Source organism: Gadus macrocephalus, chromosome 6 (assembly GCF_031168955.1).
Source record: "Gadus macrocephalus chromosome 6, ASM3116895v1".
Taxonomy (NCBI): Eukaryota; Metazoa; Chordata; class Actinopteri; order Gadiformes; family Gadidae; genus Gadus; species Gadus macrocephalus.
This window is the reverse complement of record NC_082387.1, coordinates 13,220,508-13,238,123: the sequence shown is the minus strand read 5'-3', so window position 1 is coordinate 13,238,123 and position 17,616 is coordinate 13,220,508. Positions and strand designations below refer to the sequence as shown.

At 41.5% G+C, this 17,616-nt stretch overlaps 2 protein-coding genes and 1 long non-coding RNA gene across 3 annotated transcripts in view; 1 reads left to right on the top strand and 2 right to left on the bottom strand.

Annotated features, from left to right (window-relative positions):
- Positions 1-2,878: 2,878 nt before the first annotated feature.
- Positions 2,879-13,064, top strand: LOC132459620 (hyaluronan and proteoglycan link protein 1-like). The gene is made up of 4 exons (XM_060054266.1): positions 2,879-3,185; positions 7,758-8,102; positions 10,493-10,795; positions 11,572-13,064. The coding sequence occupies exons 1-4, from the start codon at positions 3,104-3,106 to the stop codon at positions 11,862-11,864; spliced, it is 1,023 nt and encodes a 340-aa protein (XP_059910249.1). The 5' UTR covers positions 2,879-3,103; the 3' UTR covers positions 11,865-13,064.
- Positions 7,821-10,335, bottom strand: LOC132459621 (uncharacterized). Its single transcript, XR_009526274.1, has 2 exons — positions 10,196-10,335; positions 7,821-9,817 (listed from the first exon to the last, which is right to left on the bottom strand). It is a non-coding gene; the product is annotated as an uncharacterized LOC132459621 (long non-coding RNA).
- Positions 13,065-15,421: 2,357 nt separating the features above from the next.
- LOC132459098 (mucin-3B-like) overlaps positions 15,422-17,616 on the bottom strand; it is a 25,173-nt gene continuing 22,978 nt past the window's right edge. The window contains exons 7-9 of the mRNA XM_060053474.1: positions 17,532-17,616; positions 17,201-17,383; positions 15,422-17,060 (exon numbers count right to left, since the gene is read on the bottom strand). The exon at positions 17,532-17,616 is cut by the window's right edge and continues 60 nt beyond it. Of these exons, the coding sequence (XP_059909457.1) occupies positions 16,897-17,060; positions 17,201-17,383; positions 17,532-17,616 (432 nt within the window). The 3' untranslated portion in view covers positions 15,422-16,896. The remainder of the gene's footprint in view (positions 17,061-17,200; positions 17,384-17,531) is intronic.

The following is a 17,616-nucleotide window of genomic DNA, read 5'->3' as shown; positions in this document are numbered from 1 at the left end:
TCCTCCACACAGCATTTACTCATGACATTGTCGTTTTTGGTTTTTGAAGGGTTCTTCCAGTAACACATGCGTTCTATCCAATTGAACCATTTCAGAATTTAAAACAGATGACGTTGTCAACTAATGTCAGTGTGGTGTCAGCCCTGTTTTAAGATGTTGCATAGTTCCTCTGGGATGGAGCATGGTGGCACAGGGACACTGTTACATTGTTTAAGGAGAACCCTGAGATGTATTTGTATATTTCTGTTATTCCTACCATACACTTTTTTGAGCTATTTTGAGCTTTCGATGTATCTTTTTAAGGAGTTTGTTTTTTTTAGGATTTTTTGTGTTCTCAATGGCATATGGTTGATCATTACATGGATGTCATTTGTTAGCCGCATCCTTTTTTTTACAAAGAGCCAAAGATACAAAAGATGATTAGAGCGGTGCTTATGTTCCTTGGGAATAACCCAATGTATCTGCAGCCTTTCTATCTTATATAATTGCCCAAATATTTACAGTTCTACCATATGGCTTTGAAGGATGAAATGTGAAAGCCACATTAAGGTCTGTGTATGTTGCATGCACTCAAATCTTTCATCCCCCATGCATCCTGTCTGGCTGAGGTTGCTGCTGCAACCCATTATTTTATCAACAAGTAACTGCGCAGGACTGAGTGGTCAAAACGCACACTATCCTTATTGTTCTTTACCCGGCAGTGCTGCCAGCCGTCTTCCACTCAATTGTAGGCATCTTAGACAACCATCTTGTTTCTTTCTTATGTAGGAAGGGAAATGCTAAGACATCGCAACTAATCATTTGACTAAGGAAAACCGTGATGGTGCCAGTGTTAAATCTGATATTCTGAACGGACATGACATCTGCTCCTAGAATTGTTCATCACAGATGTTTTGAGCTTATGTTAATCATCTGTACAACAAATATGTGTGCGTACATGTTTAGTTGTATCCACCTGGGTGTTGGGCCCACAACACCCAGGGTATTGCAACCAGTGCAGACATCCAGACTAGAGTAATGTAAATAGTGGGCTGGATATAATATGCTAAGGGAAGGATTGGATTTAAGATAAAACAAAATTGGAAGTCCCTCTGGGTTATTTCATGCAGACGGTTCTCTCTTGTGCATAAGGAAAAAATCCTGACAGGACAAAAGGCGGAAAAGTGTGAAACAAGGAGAGAGAGAGAGAGAGAGAGAGAGAGAGAGAGAGAGAGAGAGAGAGAGAGAGAGAGAGAGAGAGAGAGAGAGAGAGAGAGAGAGAGAGAGAGAGAGAGAGAGAGAACATGGCAAAATGGGTTGTGGGAATTGTTGGAGAGTGTGTGTGTGGGGGGAGTGGTAAACCTCCAGCTGCAACAACTCTAAGCCCAGCAGAGCATTCACAGTGTGCCTGAATCCACTTTCTCCCAGTCATCCCATTTTTCGTGGACAGTCAGTGCATCTGAGAAAACGTTTAGTTCAAAGAACCACCTACCAACCTCCACTAGTCCTGCTCCACTGCCTAAATAAACCAGAAAATCAACAGAGGCCCGGGCATGATTATCTTTAGAGCACATGTGCCCAAGCTAATGGTAATTGTATTGGATAGACTATAAACGCAAGACAAAAAAGTCACAAATTATTCATATGTGTGTGTGTGTGTGTGTGTGTGACTGTGTGTGTGTGTGTGTGTGTGTGTGTGTGTGTGTGTGTGTGTGTGTGTGTGTGTGTGTGTGTGTGTGTGTGTGTGTGTGTGTGTGTGTGTGTGTGTGTGTGTGTGTGTGTGTGTGTGCAACGAATCCCGAACGTGAACGACAAGAACTGGTTCCCCAAAACAAGAATAACTGGTTCTTTGATTCTTTTTTTTTAACATAAAACAAAAATATGGTCACGCAAGAGCTTCGTCTCCCCGCGACGTATATTGATTGAGTCTACAACGTTCTCAAAGATTCAGCCAATGAGAGGTCGCAATGGTGTTGCCATGGCACCTGGGTAAACAAATGACAAGGTGGTACCGTTAAATTTGCGCGCTTTCTCTGTCTGACGTACCTTGGGTCATACCATTCGACGTGGCGCCTCTCCTATATCCCCCTACAATTCCGAAAATAGACATGACCTCCATCTGTTTATTGGATAAACGCATTTCTCAATCCCAGGAGTCTTTGCTCCATTCTACGTCAATTCAAGAACAATCAAAGAAATTAAACTGAAGTTCGTATTTTTTATTCATGACCATGAAAGTTCTGTAATGCCTGAATAATGAAGAATTAAATGTAAAGTAAAATATTATTATAAATATACAACCATGAATGACATATAGAGAGTAAGCAAGGGGCATAAATATTGGTGGGACGTTTGGTTACACAGGGGGGGTAGAGCCTAAAATTCGCTTAAATTATGCTCTGGGCCGTCTCGCGGGGGGGGGGGGCAGACACCTGTGAGATTCCCTGTCAAATGACGTAATCTGACGTAACGAACGAATCTAAACGAACGAATCAATCAAACGATTCGTTATAGTGAACTGAACCGAAAGAACTAGTTCCCGTAAAATAATCATTTTGCCCATCCCTAGTGTGTGTGTGTGTGTGTGCGTGTGCGTGCGTGCATGTGTGCGTGTGTGTGTGTGTGGGTGTGTGTGTGTGTGTGTGTTTGTGTGTGTGTTTGTATGTACATTTGTGTTGATAGATGCACAGGGGTAACCATGACAACCAATCAGCACATCTAACACGCTGCCTCCCCATTAAACGGTCGGGGCTGTCTAAACATCAGTTCTATAGAGTGGCATTGTTGTCTGTTACTTTTCTAACGGGGAGCGGGTACTAGAGTGGGGGATGCAGGGTGATGGGCCAGGGGTAGGGGGAGTGGTCTAAATCAGGCTAGGCTTCAATAAAAGCCACTTTCTGGACCTCTGATGAGCCCTAAGTTTCCAGTAGCACTTGAGCCCGGCTGCTGCTCCAGACAGAGGGAAATCAGTCAGGAGAGAAGAAAAGAAGAAGAAGAAGAAAAAAAGTTTAGAAATAGCACCAGCTAAATAATTGTGAAAAAAATCTGAATATTTACGTTCAGGTTATTTTGTGCTAAATTTATAATTAAGGGGCCCCTTTGAGTTGAAAAAAAAAGAAAGAAAATGCTGAGTCTGCTTTCCACCACCTTACTGTCCTTGACCCTGGTATGCGGTGTGTACAGCGATGAACAGAACGCAACGCAAGGTAAGAAAAAAATATGTTGGTTTCAGTTATGTTGCATGTGCATACGCATGCATGTAGTTTCTGCATACACAAGCATGTGCAACAGGATATCCTTTTAATAGACCCAGACGTTTATTCCTGCTATTTTTAGTTCAGCTATGTGTAAATGTAGATTGTCCCTGCACTGGTACCAAAAAGGAACAGAGAAAGAACTGTGTGTGTGTGTGTGTGTGTGTGTGTGTGTGTGTGTGTGTGTGTGTGTGTGTGTGTGTGTGTGTGTGTGTGTGTGTGTGTGTGTGTGTGTGTCTGTGTGTGTGTGTGTGTGTGTGTGTGTGTGTGTGTGTGTGTGTGTGTGTGTGTGTGTGTGTGTGTGTGTGTGTGTGTGTGTGTGTGTGTGTGTTTGTGTGATTGTGTGGGGGGGAGACTAAATACGGCCTTGTGTAACAAGGGAGTTATTGTACTGCAAAGGAACCCTCTCTAGGGTAACATACACGATGTGACTCACCACTGACTCATTGACTTTCTGCATACAGAGTACCACGAGAGTCTAGCTAACGAATAAATCACCCTGTCACTCATGAAGGCTCACAGCACATAATACTGAATGTGATCCATACTAATGGCTGCACTCCCAATATAGGTCTAGCTGAAACTGGGCAACCAAGCTGATTTATTTAGTTCCCCTCCCCTTGAATTTTCAATGGATGGTTCGAAATGAATGCAGCGGCACAAGTAAATCACACGTTCATTTTCCAACTTCAATCCTTAGAAAGATAGACTCTTCCAATCATTGTGGTTTAATTATTATTTCTGTTTGCATCAAAACTCTTCATTTCAAATAAACTTTGGGAGTACATTGGCATATTGACAATCTTACACCCAGAACTTTAAAGTCACATTTAAATGCAGTCGCTGCTACAGTAAACTATTATAATTAGCCCACTGCTCCAGCTAGAAAAGGTACGGTAGTTTGCTGCACCAAAATGGAATCCTTATTGATATGTACTGAGTACTAATTCATGCCTTTTCAACACCGCTCCAATCTGAATGAGCAGAAAGGTTTGGATGCCAACTCACACTGTGTTCTCCTAAGAAGGTGAAAATGTCTCAGTAGGGGGACGTCTGTATGGCAACGATGCTTGCCTAAACAATAAGGTCCCTCCCATTGGCAAGATACGACCAGCAGTCTTTATGTGTGCCTGTGTGTTTGCGTTAATGTATGCATCAGTTTCTGACATGCAAATGAGTTTCAAAGACTGAAATGAATGAATGAATGGGGGAAGGCGTGTGTGTGTGTGTGTGTGTGTGTGTGTGTGTGTGTGTGTGTGTGTGTGTGTGTGTGTGTGTGTGTGTGTGTGTGTGTGTGTGTGTGTGTGTGTGTGTGTGTGTGTGTTTGTGTTGGTGTGTGTGCATGTGCGTGTGGGTGTGCAGGTATATCAGTCTGTATGTATGTGTTTCAAAAAGTTGAGGGACTTGTTGCGCATGTGTGTACATTTGCATGTGTCGGTTTCTGATGCTTTATGTCCGTTTTGCGCCATGCTAGGTCAGGGTTGTGGTTCCATGCAGTATAGATTTATATTGGCCAGCTGAGAAGGTTCTTAACCCATTTAGTACCTAGTATTCCCAGGGCGTAGCCGCTCCCGGCAGATTGAGTCACTCTTTGAAACCCGACACAGCACAGGCAGCTGACAGGAGCTGCGTCAAGATTTATTGCTCACTGTATGCATAGGGGCACCGTTCTGAAAACTGTCCAAATAACGCCATCTTTCCCCTGTGAGGTAATGGGCTGTTAATGCTATGGCCTGTTAACAGCCTGTTTTGTTTCTTAGTTACCCTGGCTCTGCTTTGTTGCTAAGACCCATAGAGCAGGGGGATTTTTTTCAAAGGGGGTTGGGCAGGCGGCTCTAGTAGAGGAGTATGGGACCAAGATGAACATGGATTTTTGCTGTAATTGATGCTCGCATTCAGAGGTTAATTCAGGAATTACTCATACACACCACCGCCCTCCGCCCAACCACCCACCCACCCACCCATCCATCCGCCCACCCACACACCCACACACACACACCCACATACACACGCATTTCCCGTTTATGTTATGCGTGTGACATGCGCAAAGTTTATTGGAATGAGTATGCAGGAGGCTCCCTGCTGTGTGTACCCCAGCTGTGCTTGTTAATTCCCCCATATTTACACAGGCAGTCCAGGGCAAGAGCTAGGGCTGTGAGTTCATATAAAACAAGCTGTTTCAAGCTGTTTCAAGATGCTCTGCCTTTACACGCCATGGAAAACACATGAGGCAGGAGCTCTGAATCATAATGGTCACAGGGTTTACTTGTTCATTAGAGAAATTAACGCTTTTATGACTAAAATACAATGATACAACAATGCACATTATTCTTTGAAAGGTTTTATAGGCATAGTTGAGATTCCAGATATATAGTTGACACAGTTGACTATGACAACTTTATTGTATATTGCATTAATTAAACACCACAGGCTGCAAAGAAGCTGATGGTTTCAATCAGTGGCAAAAACCTTAGAAAGAGTTGGCGGTCATAAAATAGCCAGTACCAGTGGTCATAAAGTGTCCGTTGGTACTGGCTTCCGCATCTTTATTGCCATACACATGTGAAGTTACTTATTTTCTTTTCCAGCTTCTCTGTACATAGTATACACCGAATGACATGATTGAGAATGAATTGACCGATGTGTGTATACAATTGCTCCAAAAGCCTGAACTTTGACCTCAGAGAAGACAGAAAAAATAAACAATGAAAATGTAACACTTGGTGGATAAACTCAACAATCAAGCATAGCTGTCATGTTTGAAAGAAAGTTGCTTTGTTAGTTTTTTTTTTCAATGTCCCCTTGAGACACTTGTTTGATAAAATACAAATCTCTTCCAGTGGATAATTTTTCCTCAACCAGGATAATTGTTTTCATGCCTTGATGGACAAAGGGTCTTGTTGTTCCCTTAAAGCTCTTTGAAAAGGCCATGGAAACTCCCAGACATAATTTCTGGTCCTGGACCTGGTTTCATCTGGTAACCTGTCAGTGGTGACATCAGCTGTCGGCGCCCAGGGTTTTGATGAGCAGTTGAGTCATTCTGGATCCAGTCCAACTTTATATGACTGCTAACCAAACACTGAATATACGAGGCAACATAAAGTGACAGAATACTTACTGACTGACTTACTGAGACAGGAGTAATGATTTTAATGCTTTTGGGAAGAATTTAGGATTTCCAGCACTGGAATTTTTGCGAAAGTGCGATAAAATCTGGAAAAGTAAAGGTACATAGGATAGCTTTGTCGGCAGCACCAATAACATCTTAATGCAGCAAAGCAGTACAAAATCCAGACCCATGTCTGTCGCACACTTGGAGCGGAAGTGGGAGGGTAGAGGGGGCATGGGGGATGATGAGGGGCCTGTCTGGGTGGGTAATGGGGAGAACAAGGCTGGCAGGCCTTGGTGAGTTGACAAGGTGGGGGTTGCGTCCATGTGGGAAAGGTTTGTGCTTGTTAAAAAAAATCCTTCTTTCCAGTTGTGGCTCTGACGAAGATTGCTGGAGGAAGTCAGTGAGAGGAGCTTCAAGGAGATGAAAAAAACAAAAAAAAATATGTTCACGTTTTGGGAAGGATTAACCGCATTGAATCTTCATCCAAAAGAAAATCAAAACACTGGTATCTTCAGCACAAAGCAAACATATACATATGAATATAAGCCCTCAGTTACAAAAATTCCAGATGTTTTACACTTAAAGTTAAGGTCCTGTTCTGCTCACTAAAGGGTTCTACCGAGCATGACCGTTATTAGTGGAGTGTTTGAGGAGAGGCCATAGGGTCAGTTGTCATGTATATCCTTCATTCCTCCAGGGGCCCAGTTTGGTAGGACCCTCTAAGCTAAATAAACCAGGAGGCCATGAGGTTTGCACAAACACTGTGGGATCCTTTTCTTCTGTCAGGCTAACCTCTTCATCACTAGGCCTGTTTTTCAAAAAAATCACATACCCAAAGAAAAAGGGTATATCTGCACAACTATAAAATGTAATCTTGGTACCAAAATAAGCATAGCACCTGTAAGATGGTTTTGAAGATAAAATAATCAGTTGGAATACTTCCATCAGTATTCCTGTTCTGGTTGTAACACATATTAGATAAGTACTTAACACTTGTTATTGGTGTGCAATATTGTCTTATTGTTAAATATTGCAAAACAACAAACAGCTGATACATGCAAAGATGATAGCAGGAAGTTTGGCAGGAAACAGATGCAAGGGTTTGGCTTCAGGCTCTGAAGACATATGGCGTCCAACTGCAGCTTCTAATTATCAAGACAGAATCTAGGCTGCATAACAAATGTTGATTGGTAGCAGAGAAACGGTTTTGTGTTTGTATGTATGCATGCCTTTGCTGTACGTAAAACATGATAGAAACTTGAATTTAATAAGAAGGTTGAGACCACAGGTATTCTCCCATTGTTCTCCAAGTCACCCAATTCCCCTTCTGCTGGGATCCCATTACAAATAATGAATTCATCCTTCTTAATGTAACAAATTTCAGGGGATAACTTTATTTTATTTTTCCCCAGCTTTTGCCAGCGCCGGGGCCAACGTCACCCTGCCATGCCGGCTCAATGGCGACTCGGAGTTGACGCCATTCGCCAACATCGGTATTAGGGTCAAGTGGAGCCGGGTGCCTGAGGACGAGACTTTGGACGAAGAGGAGATCCTGGTGTCACTGGGTATCCACACTAAGAGCTTTGGGGAGTTCAACGGCCGCGCCTTACTGCAGGGCGCTGATGAGAAAGACGCCTCATTAACGATCATGGACGTCACCGCGAGCGACAGCGGTCGATACCGATGCGAGGTGTTCAGGGGAATGGAAGAAGTCATCCACGATGTTACCCTGTTGGTGGAAGCTGACCCCATAAATGGTAAATATTTTTTATTTACCGTCACAGCTCAGAGAAAGATTTGTCTGATTTCATAGCATCATGTTCCCTCGCACATGTTGGTCCGCAATAGTCTAGTTCGACATTCAATGATGAATTTTAATAATTATATTATGTTTTTGCCTTGATGTCTATTTTATCATAAAAATATCCATACACAGACCCTCCATTAAATCTTGCATTGACAATATCAGGGCAAATGGTCAATATATATTCTACACATGTGAATGAAGTAAATAACTTTATATAAACTCTCGGAAATATAGTTTCAACACACTTTCATTATATTAGGCCCTTGCAATAAAATAGCTGAAAGTACCTTGTTCAATGAATACATAGCAAATGTTAGCTAACTAACCTGAGCTATATGATCTATGTCCTGCAAGGACCGACAGCCATTTAATCAGGCAGTTGGAGTAGCCTGGCCTCTGTGGAGACAATGACTCCTTTCACAGTCGAGATGGCAAAGGTAAAACCCAGGAGATTGTATGGCAGCAACACCAGAATCCCTTGAGACGCCGCAGTATTAGGCCCAGAAACCACACAGCCTGCATTTCATCATTTGGCAGCAGATGAAAATTGTGAGTTGAACAGAAAACATATGAATTTAAAGGACCACAGTCCAGTACTGATGACCAATTTAGGATTTAGCACATGATTCATTGTGTTGTTATGATTGGTTATTTATTGGGCTGGTTCAGACTACACGATTCTCAGATATTCCTCCACGATTTAACATATCACACTATAAAATCACAGAGCCAGGAAATCGGGCCTTGTCTCGTCGGAAGACTGGCCACACTACAAGATTCGAGGGTGCGATGCTCTCTACTTTGTATCATTCACGTTTGTAAGATATTTATCTAAGGTTCATAACTGACATAAATGTTTTTTAACATTTTTGTCATAAAGGTTCCAGTAGTTTTTCTATCTGCTCAATGCAGCAACTCCTTACAGTAGTTGCGTTGCGCCTAGTATGGCTGAACGGAAGTGGACAACGTCTATCACCTAGCGTCGGATTTCACCGCTACTCCTCCCCTTCCGGTTGCTGGCATTTCCCCCTGGCAATATTTTGCATGGACACCGATGCTGCTTCCCGGGCTTAGCCCCACCCTAGACGATTGTGATTGGTTTAAAGAAATAAAAACAGGCCCGCCCAGTTTCCCCAAGGATAGATGGCTCGAGGTAGCATGGTTCCAGACCATTCTACTAGCTGTAGTTTGGTCTGGCTTTGCGAGACAACGTTGCGCCTGACATGAGCGATACAAAGTACCCGCAGCAACAACGTAGCCTAGCAACAGAGTGTCAACAATGGATTCCGATCACCTAGCACTAGGCATTATGCTGGCTGTTTGAGGTTTAGGATAGGTTATGATAGCTATTAGCGCGTCAACAGTAGTTGACTCCAAACTTACCGGGTAGGTCAAGGGCGTCGGCTATTTCTCGCCAGGCTGTATCCCTTCACCCTATCCTGGAACTCCTTTGTGGACACGTCGAAAATACAGGGACGTTGCTGCCACATTTCAACCAAAGTTGTCTCCATTATGTTGTTCCATTTTCTCTCGTTTTCTTTATTAGCATTCTTCTTTTGATCATATTCATTTTTGTAGCAGTTACCCTACTCATCGTAGTGCAGTGAAGTCAGTTGGTAAACACTGCGCGTGAGCTCCAGCTGTTCGTGGGGTTCCATCACGCAACTGGTGGCGGTGTCACGTTAAAATTGTACCGGGGGCGAAAATTGTACCGGCCTACGTCATCAGTTGTTGACAAATCGTCTGATCGTCTGTTGCCTGGCAACGGGCGATCGCGTCGAATGACGTAGGAAGGTTCTTGAACATTCGCGAACTTTCATGCTCGTTCATTGCACTCCTTCATTGAGCGTGACAAGACAGGTTTTTGAAACCTGCACTCAGTTTACTAGCTAAATTCGATGAAACAATTCAATACAATACAAATATAAAGTAAAAACAAGTGTTATCTAGCGATCCGTTATCTGTATTATGTTATTTGGTGTTCGGCAACATAAGCGCGAATGGTTTTTGAAACCTGCTTTAAACACTCAGTACAATTTTAACGTGACAGCGGGATTCCCTCATGTCAACAATGGATACCTACGTCATGCCATTCCCCAAAAAATTCTTACGTGCCAAACTTTTCGTCGTGGGGTTTTCGAACGTCGCAGACGAAAACATCGCAGATCGCAAGCATGTCACATTACAAGACCTCGTCTGTCGCCGACCTTTCAAAATCGTGTACGACTCGCAAATATAAAAATATAAAAAAAACGAATCGGGGCAAAATCGGGCTGAAATCGTGTAGTCTGAACCAGCCATAGAGAGTCCAACATTTGTTATGTCCTCTGTCCACAATAGGTGTAGTATTCCCATACTCCCCCCGCCTGGGCCGCTACAACCTGAACTTCCACGACGCAGAGCAGGCCTGCTTGAGCCAGGACTCGACGGTGGCCACCTTCGACCAGCTCTTCCAGGCGTGGAGGGGCGGCTTTGACTGGTGCAACGCCGGCTGGCTGAACGACGGCACCGTCCAGTACCCGGTCACCAAGCCCCGCGAGCCCTGTGGCGGATCCGGCAGCGATGCCGGCCTCCGGTCGTACGGCCAGCGCGACAAGTCCAAGAGCCGCTACGACGTTTTCTGCTTCAAACCTGTGCTTGAAGGTACAAGGTTTTGCAATTGCTGTATAGTCATTTGTTGTAGGGCTGTACCCAGCTCAGAATTTTCTGAGTTGACTCGATTCATCAGTTGAATCGATTATTGGATAATGAAAAGATGCCAAATTTCCATTTGTACATGCACATTGGCACACATGCAAGCATGTGATTGAATGCACAAAATCCATAGACCAAATCCAACCGTAACATTAGTTGATGACAACAGAAATTCCAAAGATATTTGAATTCAGACAAATATTCATGCTCCATAACAAAACGACGAAAGCGAGTGCGAAGGGCACACTCAGTTGTCCAAATCACAGAAGGTATAGTGGTAAGTGCTGGAACCTGACCAGGCATCCCCTACCTTTTTGACTCACTTTTCAGTTGAGACCTCTACACAGAGCAGAACCCACTTTGGATCTTGCTTATAAAGGCTTTATTACGGAGCATGAATATCCAATATCTTTCTAACTTTAACTCAGGTTGATGAGATTGACGGATTAATCAACGAGTCTTGACCGTTACGTTCATTAACATCCTTGTGTTGCATACAATAACACAATCATTTGCATGCAAAACAAAAATGTGATAAAAAGGTTAACAAGCACGGCGTGTCAAGATTGATATATCTATCCATAATTCATAAGTAATGAAATTCCTCTATCTTAAGCCCTAGGGTACAGCCCTAACTTTGGGTGTGGCCATTCTTTTTTCAATTCATTTTCAAACGATTTACTTGTCTGTAATCGTTTGTCCTTGTGTTCACCCCCCCTCCCCAGGGACCTTCTATTGGCTGGAGCAGCCCGAGAGGCTGACCTTTGATGAGGCTGTGCAGGCTTGCTTGGACGACAACGCAGAGATCGCCACGGTTGGCCACATGTACGCCGCATGGAAGCTCCACGGCTACGACCGGTGTGACGCTGGTTGGCTGGCCGACAGCAGCGTCCGCTACCCCATCTCCAGACCCCGCAAGAACTGCAGCGCAGGGGAGGCTGCCGTGCGCTTCTTGGGCTTCCCGGACAAGAAGCAGAAGCTCTACGGCGTGTACTGCTTCAAGCCACAGGAGCACTGAAGCCGCCGGGGGCCGTAGAAATTAAGGAAGTGTTAGCCACCAAAGAGGAATTACCACAACGAGTACAAAAATATCAGCATTAAAGCTGAATGTTACTTGTGGGATTTTAACAAGCATGAATTAGCATGAACTCATTTCCTTTTTCTGAAACTGTGATTCTTTTTTTATCTGAATCTTTCAAAACTAATAAATATCGTCATTTTCATCCAGCAGTTATTACATTTACATTTTGTAGTTTTGCAAGTGTATTAATTTCTCAGACCTTTCAGCAATACAGTATACAAAGTTTGACAACACAAAATATGGTTCAGAAACTCCTCAGAAAGATTTGTCCCTCGTAGAAAGATTGACTATGAACAAAGATATCTAGAGCAGATAAGATACAATGTAGATGTTCATTGTAAACATCTACATTGTAACTTATTTGCTCTAAATATCTAAATGTGTTGTTCATTGCTAAATTATGTAACAAAGTTCAACATGACTTCACAGTTTCAGAGTTATATATAACTTTTCTTACTGTTAACTGCTCTTTAGCAGTAAGCATTACTTTAACTGTACTCACTCTCTCCCACTAATGTTGTTTCCTCTACTTTTGAAAATGCAAAAGCCCTTTTTTTTTACCTTTGAGAAGTGATGTGATGAGAAAATGAATGTAAGTGAGTGGACTGGTACTTTTTGACTGCAGTCTCCGGTAATACCTGTTGATGTGTAAAAGCTATGGAAAGCCTGTTTCAGTGGTTCAAATATATTGTGTTGTTCATTTGTGTACTGCATGTGGGAGGTTGGTTTTGTGTTCATCACAAATTGGTTTGAATGTGTTTCAGCTGTTAGCTTGTTCAGTTGGGTGTAGACCAAAAAATACGACAAAATGTCCTAATACTTATGGGTACATGTGCTGCTAACACATGCTAGTGCTCACATTTAGACTGCAATTTCTCTAATACAATTGTTAGTGACATAGCACTGATTTAAGGATGTACTCTTGTCTTACTTTCCAAAGCTAAGACCCAAAGATTAAGGAATTAGGCTAATGATAGGCTAAATTATAACAACATTAACTTCTAGCCTGGCAATTTCCTTCCTGCTGGTTCATATTTAACTAAAGGAAACGGTTTTGTTAGGTTGTATTCACAATGTAAATTACCTATCGATCTGCAACGGCTCACGAAATTAAAAAAATAAAGTTTTTAAATAAGATATTTATGTTTTTGTTGTTCTTGTCCATGAATTTTTGTTATTGTAAAAAACATGACTTTTAAAAGTAAATGACGACCAATCCAAGTGCCACACTATTTAAAGTGAGGGACTCTCAAAAACTCTAAAGTAGTGATCTGAACGTTACTATAAATCAAATTTCTTGGCTCTGGAGAATAGCATATATTTATTTTCTTAGATAATAACAATTCGAGGTGTGTACCCTTGGAAATGTCAAATATATTTTACAGCTCCAACTGCAAAGTCAACCCAACAGTAGCAAATAATGTCATCTGCATACAGATGCAAACTGTATGACAAGAGAATTTCGTTAATGTAGTCAAAAGGATGAGCCCCATTTAGAGCTGTCCCAGACTAAGAATTTATTAAGTAGACTACAGCAATTCATCCTGAATAATAGACATTATCTATCAATATATTATCAATATCAATATCTTCATGATATCGATCAATCTTATTGGTTCATTGATCAATTTGCTGATGTCAGAAGCAAATCGATGTTCGATGCATAATCCTTGTAGTTGTCCCGCCCGATAGATGCAACCAATTACGTCTCACTTCGGACTACAAATGCTACAGCATCACGGACGCTAGACAAATAAGTTAATGTGATTTTCTCACAAAGTATTAACATTTCAGTAAACCACTCAAATCACTATTTGATAGTTTACACGTGCTGTATGACCAAACCAGGTTTACTACCTGGGTCTGGCATTTCTGCTGGGAAGACCGCTCTTGGACCGAAGTATCCTGGATACTTTTTTAAAGATACAGTGATATGGTAGCAAAATACTTTGCGTTTTGTATTACTTACTTCATGGTTGTTTTTACTCTTCAAAAAAGTACATGTGTATGCTTCTCCGATGGCAGCTTGATCATAGGCTGGGCTCTTACAGCTAACCACTGTTCATAATGTTCAGGATACCGCAATGCATCATGGGATGCCAGCCACTTAGCAACTCGATATCCTGCAGAACTAAGCATGAGCAAAGAGATGGCATGAGGTTTTCCCATGGATGGAAAGACCCAAGGATATTGCAGAACCTTACTATATAGCCCAGTCCATGCTACCTCAACCATAACAGATTCAGATTCACATAAAAACAGATTCAAAGTTACATTAAGTCAGATCAACCCCCATTTTCCATCTAGCAATTACGTGACTCGGCACATATTTCAAATTTCATTGTGGGTATCCAGATTATTGCCAAAGGTTAATGAACTCAGATTGTTAAAATAAACTCAAGAAACAGCACAGAAAGATCAGAACAATTAAAAAAAATGAAAATATTTTAAAAAGAAAGCCTCATTAATATATGTCTAATTAAGTCGGCTAGTAGGCTACATAAACATTGCATTTGCACTGTTAATCAACCAAAGTATTTTTCCTCTAGGTTGCATAATGGAACATTAATATTGAACTTTAATGACAAGACAAACTCGATGACAGAGCGGCTGATCAAAGAGAGGCAACTACAGAAGCCTGAGGCAAAACAAATGTTAATCTTCAATCAACAATGGCAGTTGCAACATTGGCATAAAGAGGCTTGCACTTCAATGCTCTGAAATCTTTTCTGCTAAGCTAACTTGCTCAAGGCCTTTGGACCCTGGAAATTACACTGTGGGTCGGCTTGGCTAAGTAGACAGAGAGGGTTGACCTGCAACCGGTAGCTAGTTTGATCCCCGGTGATCCTCCTGCTAGCTGAGTGTACCTGAGCAAGACATTTATTACTGCTCCCGATTGGGCTGTCGCCTTGCATGGTTGACACCGCTGTCGGTGTGTGAATGTGTGTACGGACCATTATAAGTCGCTTGACATAAAAGTGTCTGCTAAATGCCAAATAATGCTAAATACCAAAAATGTAAAGTGATGGTCTAATGCAAATTGTTTGTTTACAGTTGTCTTTCCAACACCTTGAAAAGTATAGTGGGTTGTCAGATAGAGATTCCTGTTGTTTGAAAACATGGCAGTGGAATTCAAAGACTACAGCAGAACAAAAGCTAAATAAACACTTGAGGAAGTGATTGCGGTGTCAATAGTTGATGTGCAATATTCAATCTGCTTCAGAGTCATTCTTCCATTATAGCCTATGCATTTTTACTGCGGCAGATAATATAAATAAATGTCTCTATACAGCGGAATAACATGCACCATTGGTCTGATAGCATTATAAAGGATAACTTATTAGCTAGTAGTAGGGGAAATGCACCAAATTAAACTTGCATGGTCTCTTTTTGTCTATATTGGAAGTACACATCAATTGCTTAATCGATGAAGCTGTTAAAAAAAGTAAAACTTTACCCTTAACAGCAATAAAAGGCATTATAGCACATCGCAATGAAAGGTATATTAATTTCCTTTTTTATTTCTTTAATGGTGGAAAACAGAAAAGAAAAGCTTACAATAAAACGAAAACAATTCAGAAACATCCCAGACATTCACATTTTAAAATACATTTTTTTTTATAGTATAAATATATAATGCTATTATGTGCACTTGAATGCTGAAAGAAACACACACATTCACACACACACACACACACACACACACACACACACACACACACACACACACACTCAGACAGAAAATAAAAAATCTGAAATCCTTTTGTAACAAAACAACATCACCATTGCAACGTGAGAATACAAGTACAATGGATGGTGCCTACCCTTTCATCCACTGTTGTCTTTTTATGAAATTATGTATAGTTTAAATGTATTTATAAGTAAAGTATCATCTTCACAGGCATGTCATCTTCCATAAACACAAGCTCTTTTGCTTGCTGGTCAACATTTTCTGTATGCACAAAGAGAACTGCTGGCCCAGGTTACTGAATATTACATTATCTGTAAAGGCATACAGTTTTGAGCAGCTTGGAAATAAATTATAAGCATCTCTGGTTTAACAGGCATCAGGTTCAAGTCTTATTGATTCACAAAATACATTCTCTCAACTGTTGATAGACATTAGCACAAGGCAAGGAAAAGGTAACAGGAATTATGCATAGCTATGCCCCTAAAAGAAGAGTCTTTGGGTCATAATTATGTAGTTTTACAGATATTGTAAGTTGTAGAAAACACAGATATTTGCCATTTAAAAAATGCATGGTGTTTTTGTTTAACCACAAGCTTGGATAAGATGTATTAGTACAAATCGTTAAACAGTAAAAGACTGTTGCTGCAATAACTTACAGTTTGACAAATAAAATGTACCAAGGATTTTCCTGTGTATTGTCCTGTGTCGTTCAGCTGATTGCTCTACTGATCTGCTCTTGTAGACCACACACTTGATTTAAACAAAGAACACAGCTGGATAAGTGTACTTTGATGACCGTGTGTACACACACTCATTAAGGGGATTCAGGTCTCTGCTTGCATTACTCCCCACAATAAGATCTTCACATTACATAAGCGCTACAATATAGAAAAAAAGCGGAATTCTGGTATCTGTGTAAGGAATACTTTGGTGATTTCAGAAAGACACTGTAAAAAAATAAAATACAAAGTAAGTACATTATTATTTGGTCATGAATGCATCAGCTTAAAGTTCTTAAAGTGGAAGCATTGAAGAATTAAAAATGAATGTTCTTTTCCAGTAGCCAGCTGAAAGGATCCATCTTTGCATTTTCTCCTTTTTATAACCGAATGACCTCCAACAACAAGTCTTCTTAAGGCACTTAAAGGCTCAACTTGCCATCCAAAATTGCATCCACTGATCTTCACAGAGGAGATTTCTCTTGTCCTTTTCTTTTAGGAATTATTTCTTATTGACACACCATGTGCCATGTGCAGTTTAGTCCATGTTTAATGGCAGTCACTGTCTCCTCAACCTCAACTTGTGACCAGTCCTGTCTCTTTTCCCCCTGTGTCTTGGCTGGCGTTGATAGTTGATGGCCTCCTCTGGCCTTTTGAAGTTGTGGATGCTGTACAGGCTAGTGTGTTGATGTCTTCTGGTGAAGGCCCTCTGATAACTTGAGGCTAGAGTAAGAAAGATATGAGAAGAAAAAACATGAGCAAAATAATTTCTCACCGCCATATAATGATGATTATTATTTTTTTTAGATAGCCTAAAAATACTCGACATTTAAATTGTGAGTTGATGTTTGCGGTGTACTCACGGTTCATGCAGGATACTTGGGGCGTATCCCACCGTCCATCCCCACGGCAACGGATGATTGGCACATGTCTCTGAACGAAGCCGGTCTGGCACTGGTACCTCACAAGGCTGTTGATTTCATAGCGTGGCCGCATCTTGCCGAAGGTACGTGCATTCTCCACAAGAGGGGGCTGATTACAGGCCACTGGGTAACCAAGCATAACACAAGTGAGCGAAAGGAGAGAATGATTATTAAATATCACAGTGATGGCAAGAGCGTAAAAGAAAAACATTTCATACAATTTTAGGTAAGATAATCCACAATTTGGGGGTGCTTGGTGATTTCTTTGTACCTGTGCCCTTCTTGCAGGTGTAGGTGAGGTGGTAGTTACAAGGTACGTCGTTCCACTGTCCGTCCTCGTGCCAGATCATCACGAC

What these genes read in the sequence shown, in the direction of transcription:
- LOC132459620 (XM_060054266.1), top strand. Translation starts at nt 3,104, where the DNA reads ATGCTGAGTCTGCTTTCCACCACCTTACTGTCCTTGACCCTGGTATGC. An exon ending in TGAACAGAACGCAACGCAAG is followed by an intron (nt 3,186 to 7,757) that starts GTAAGAAAAAAA and finishes ATTTTTCCCCAG; the next exon opens with CTTTTGCCAGCGCCGGGGCC. An exon ending in CTTCAAACCTGTGCTTGAAG is followed by an intron (nt 10,796 to 11,571) that starts GTACAAGGTTTT and finishes CCCCCTCCCCAG; the next exon opens with GGACCTTCTATTGGCTGGAG.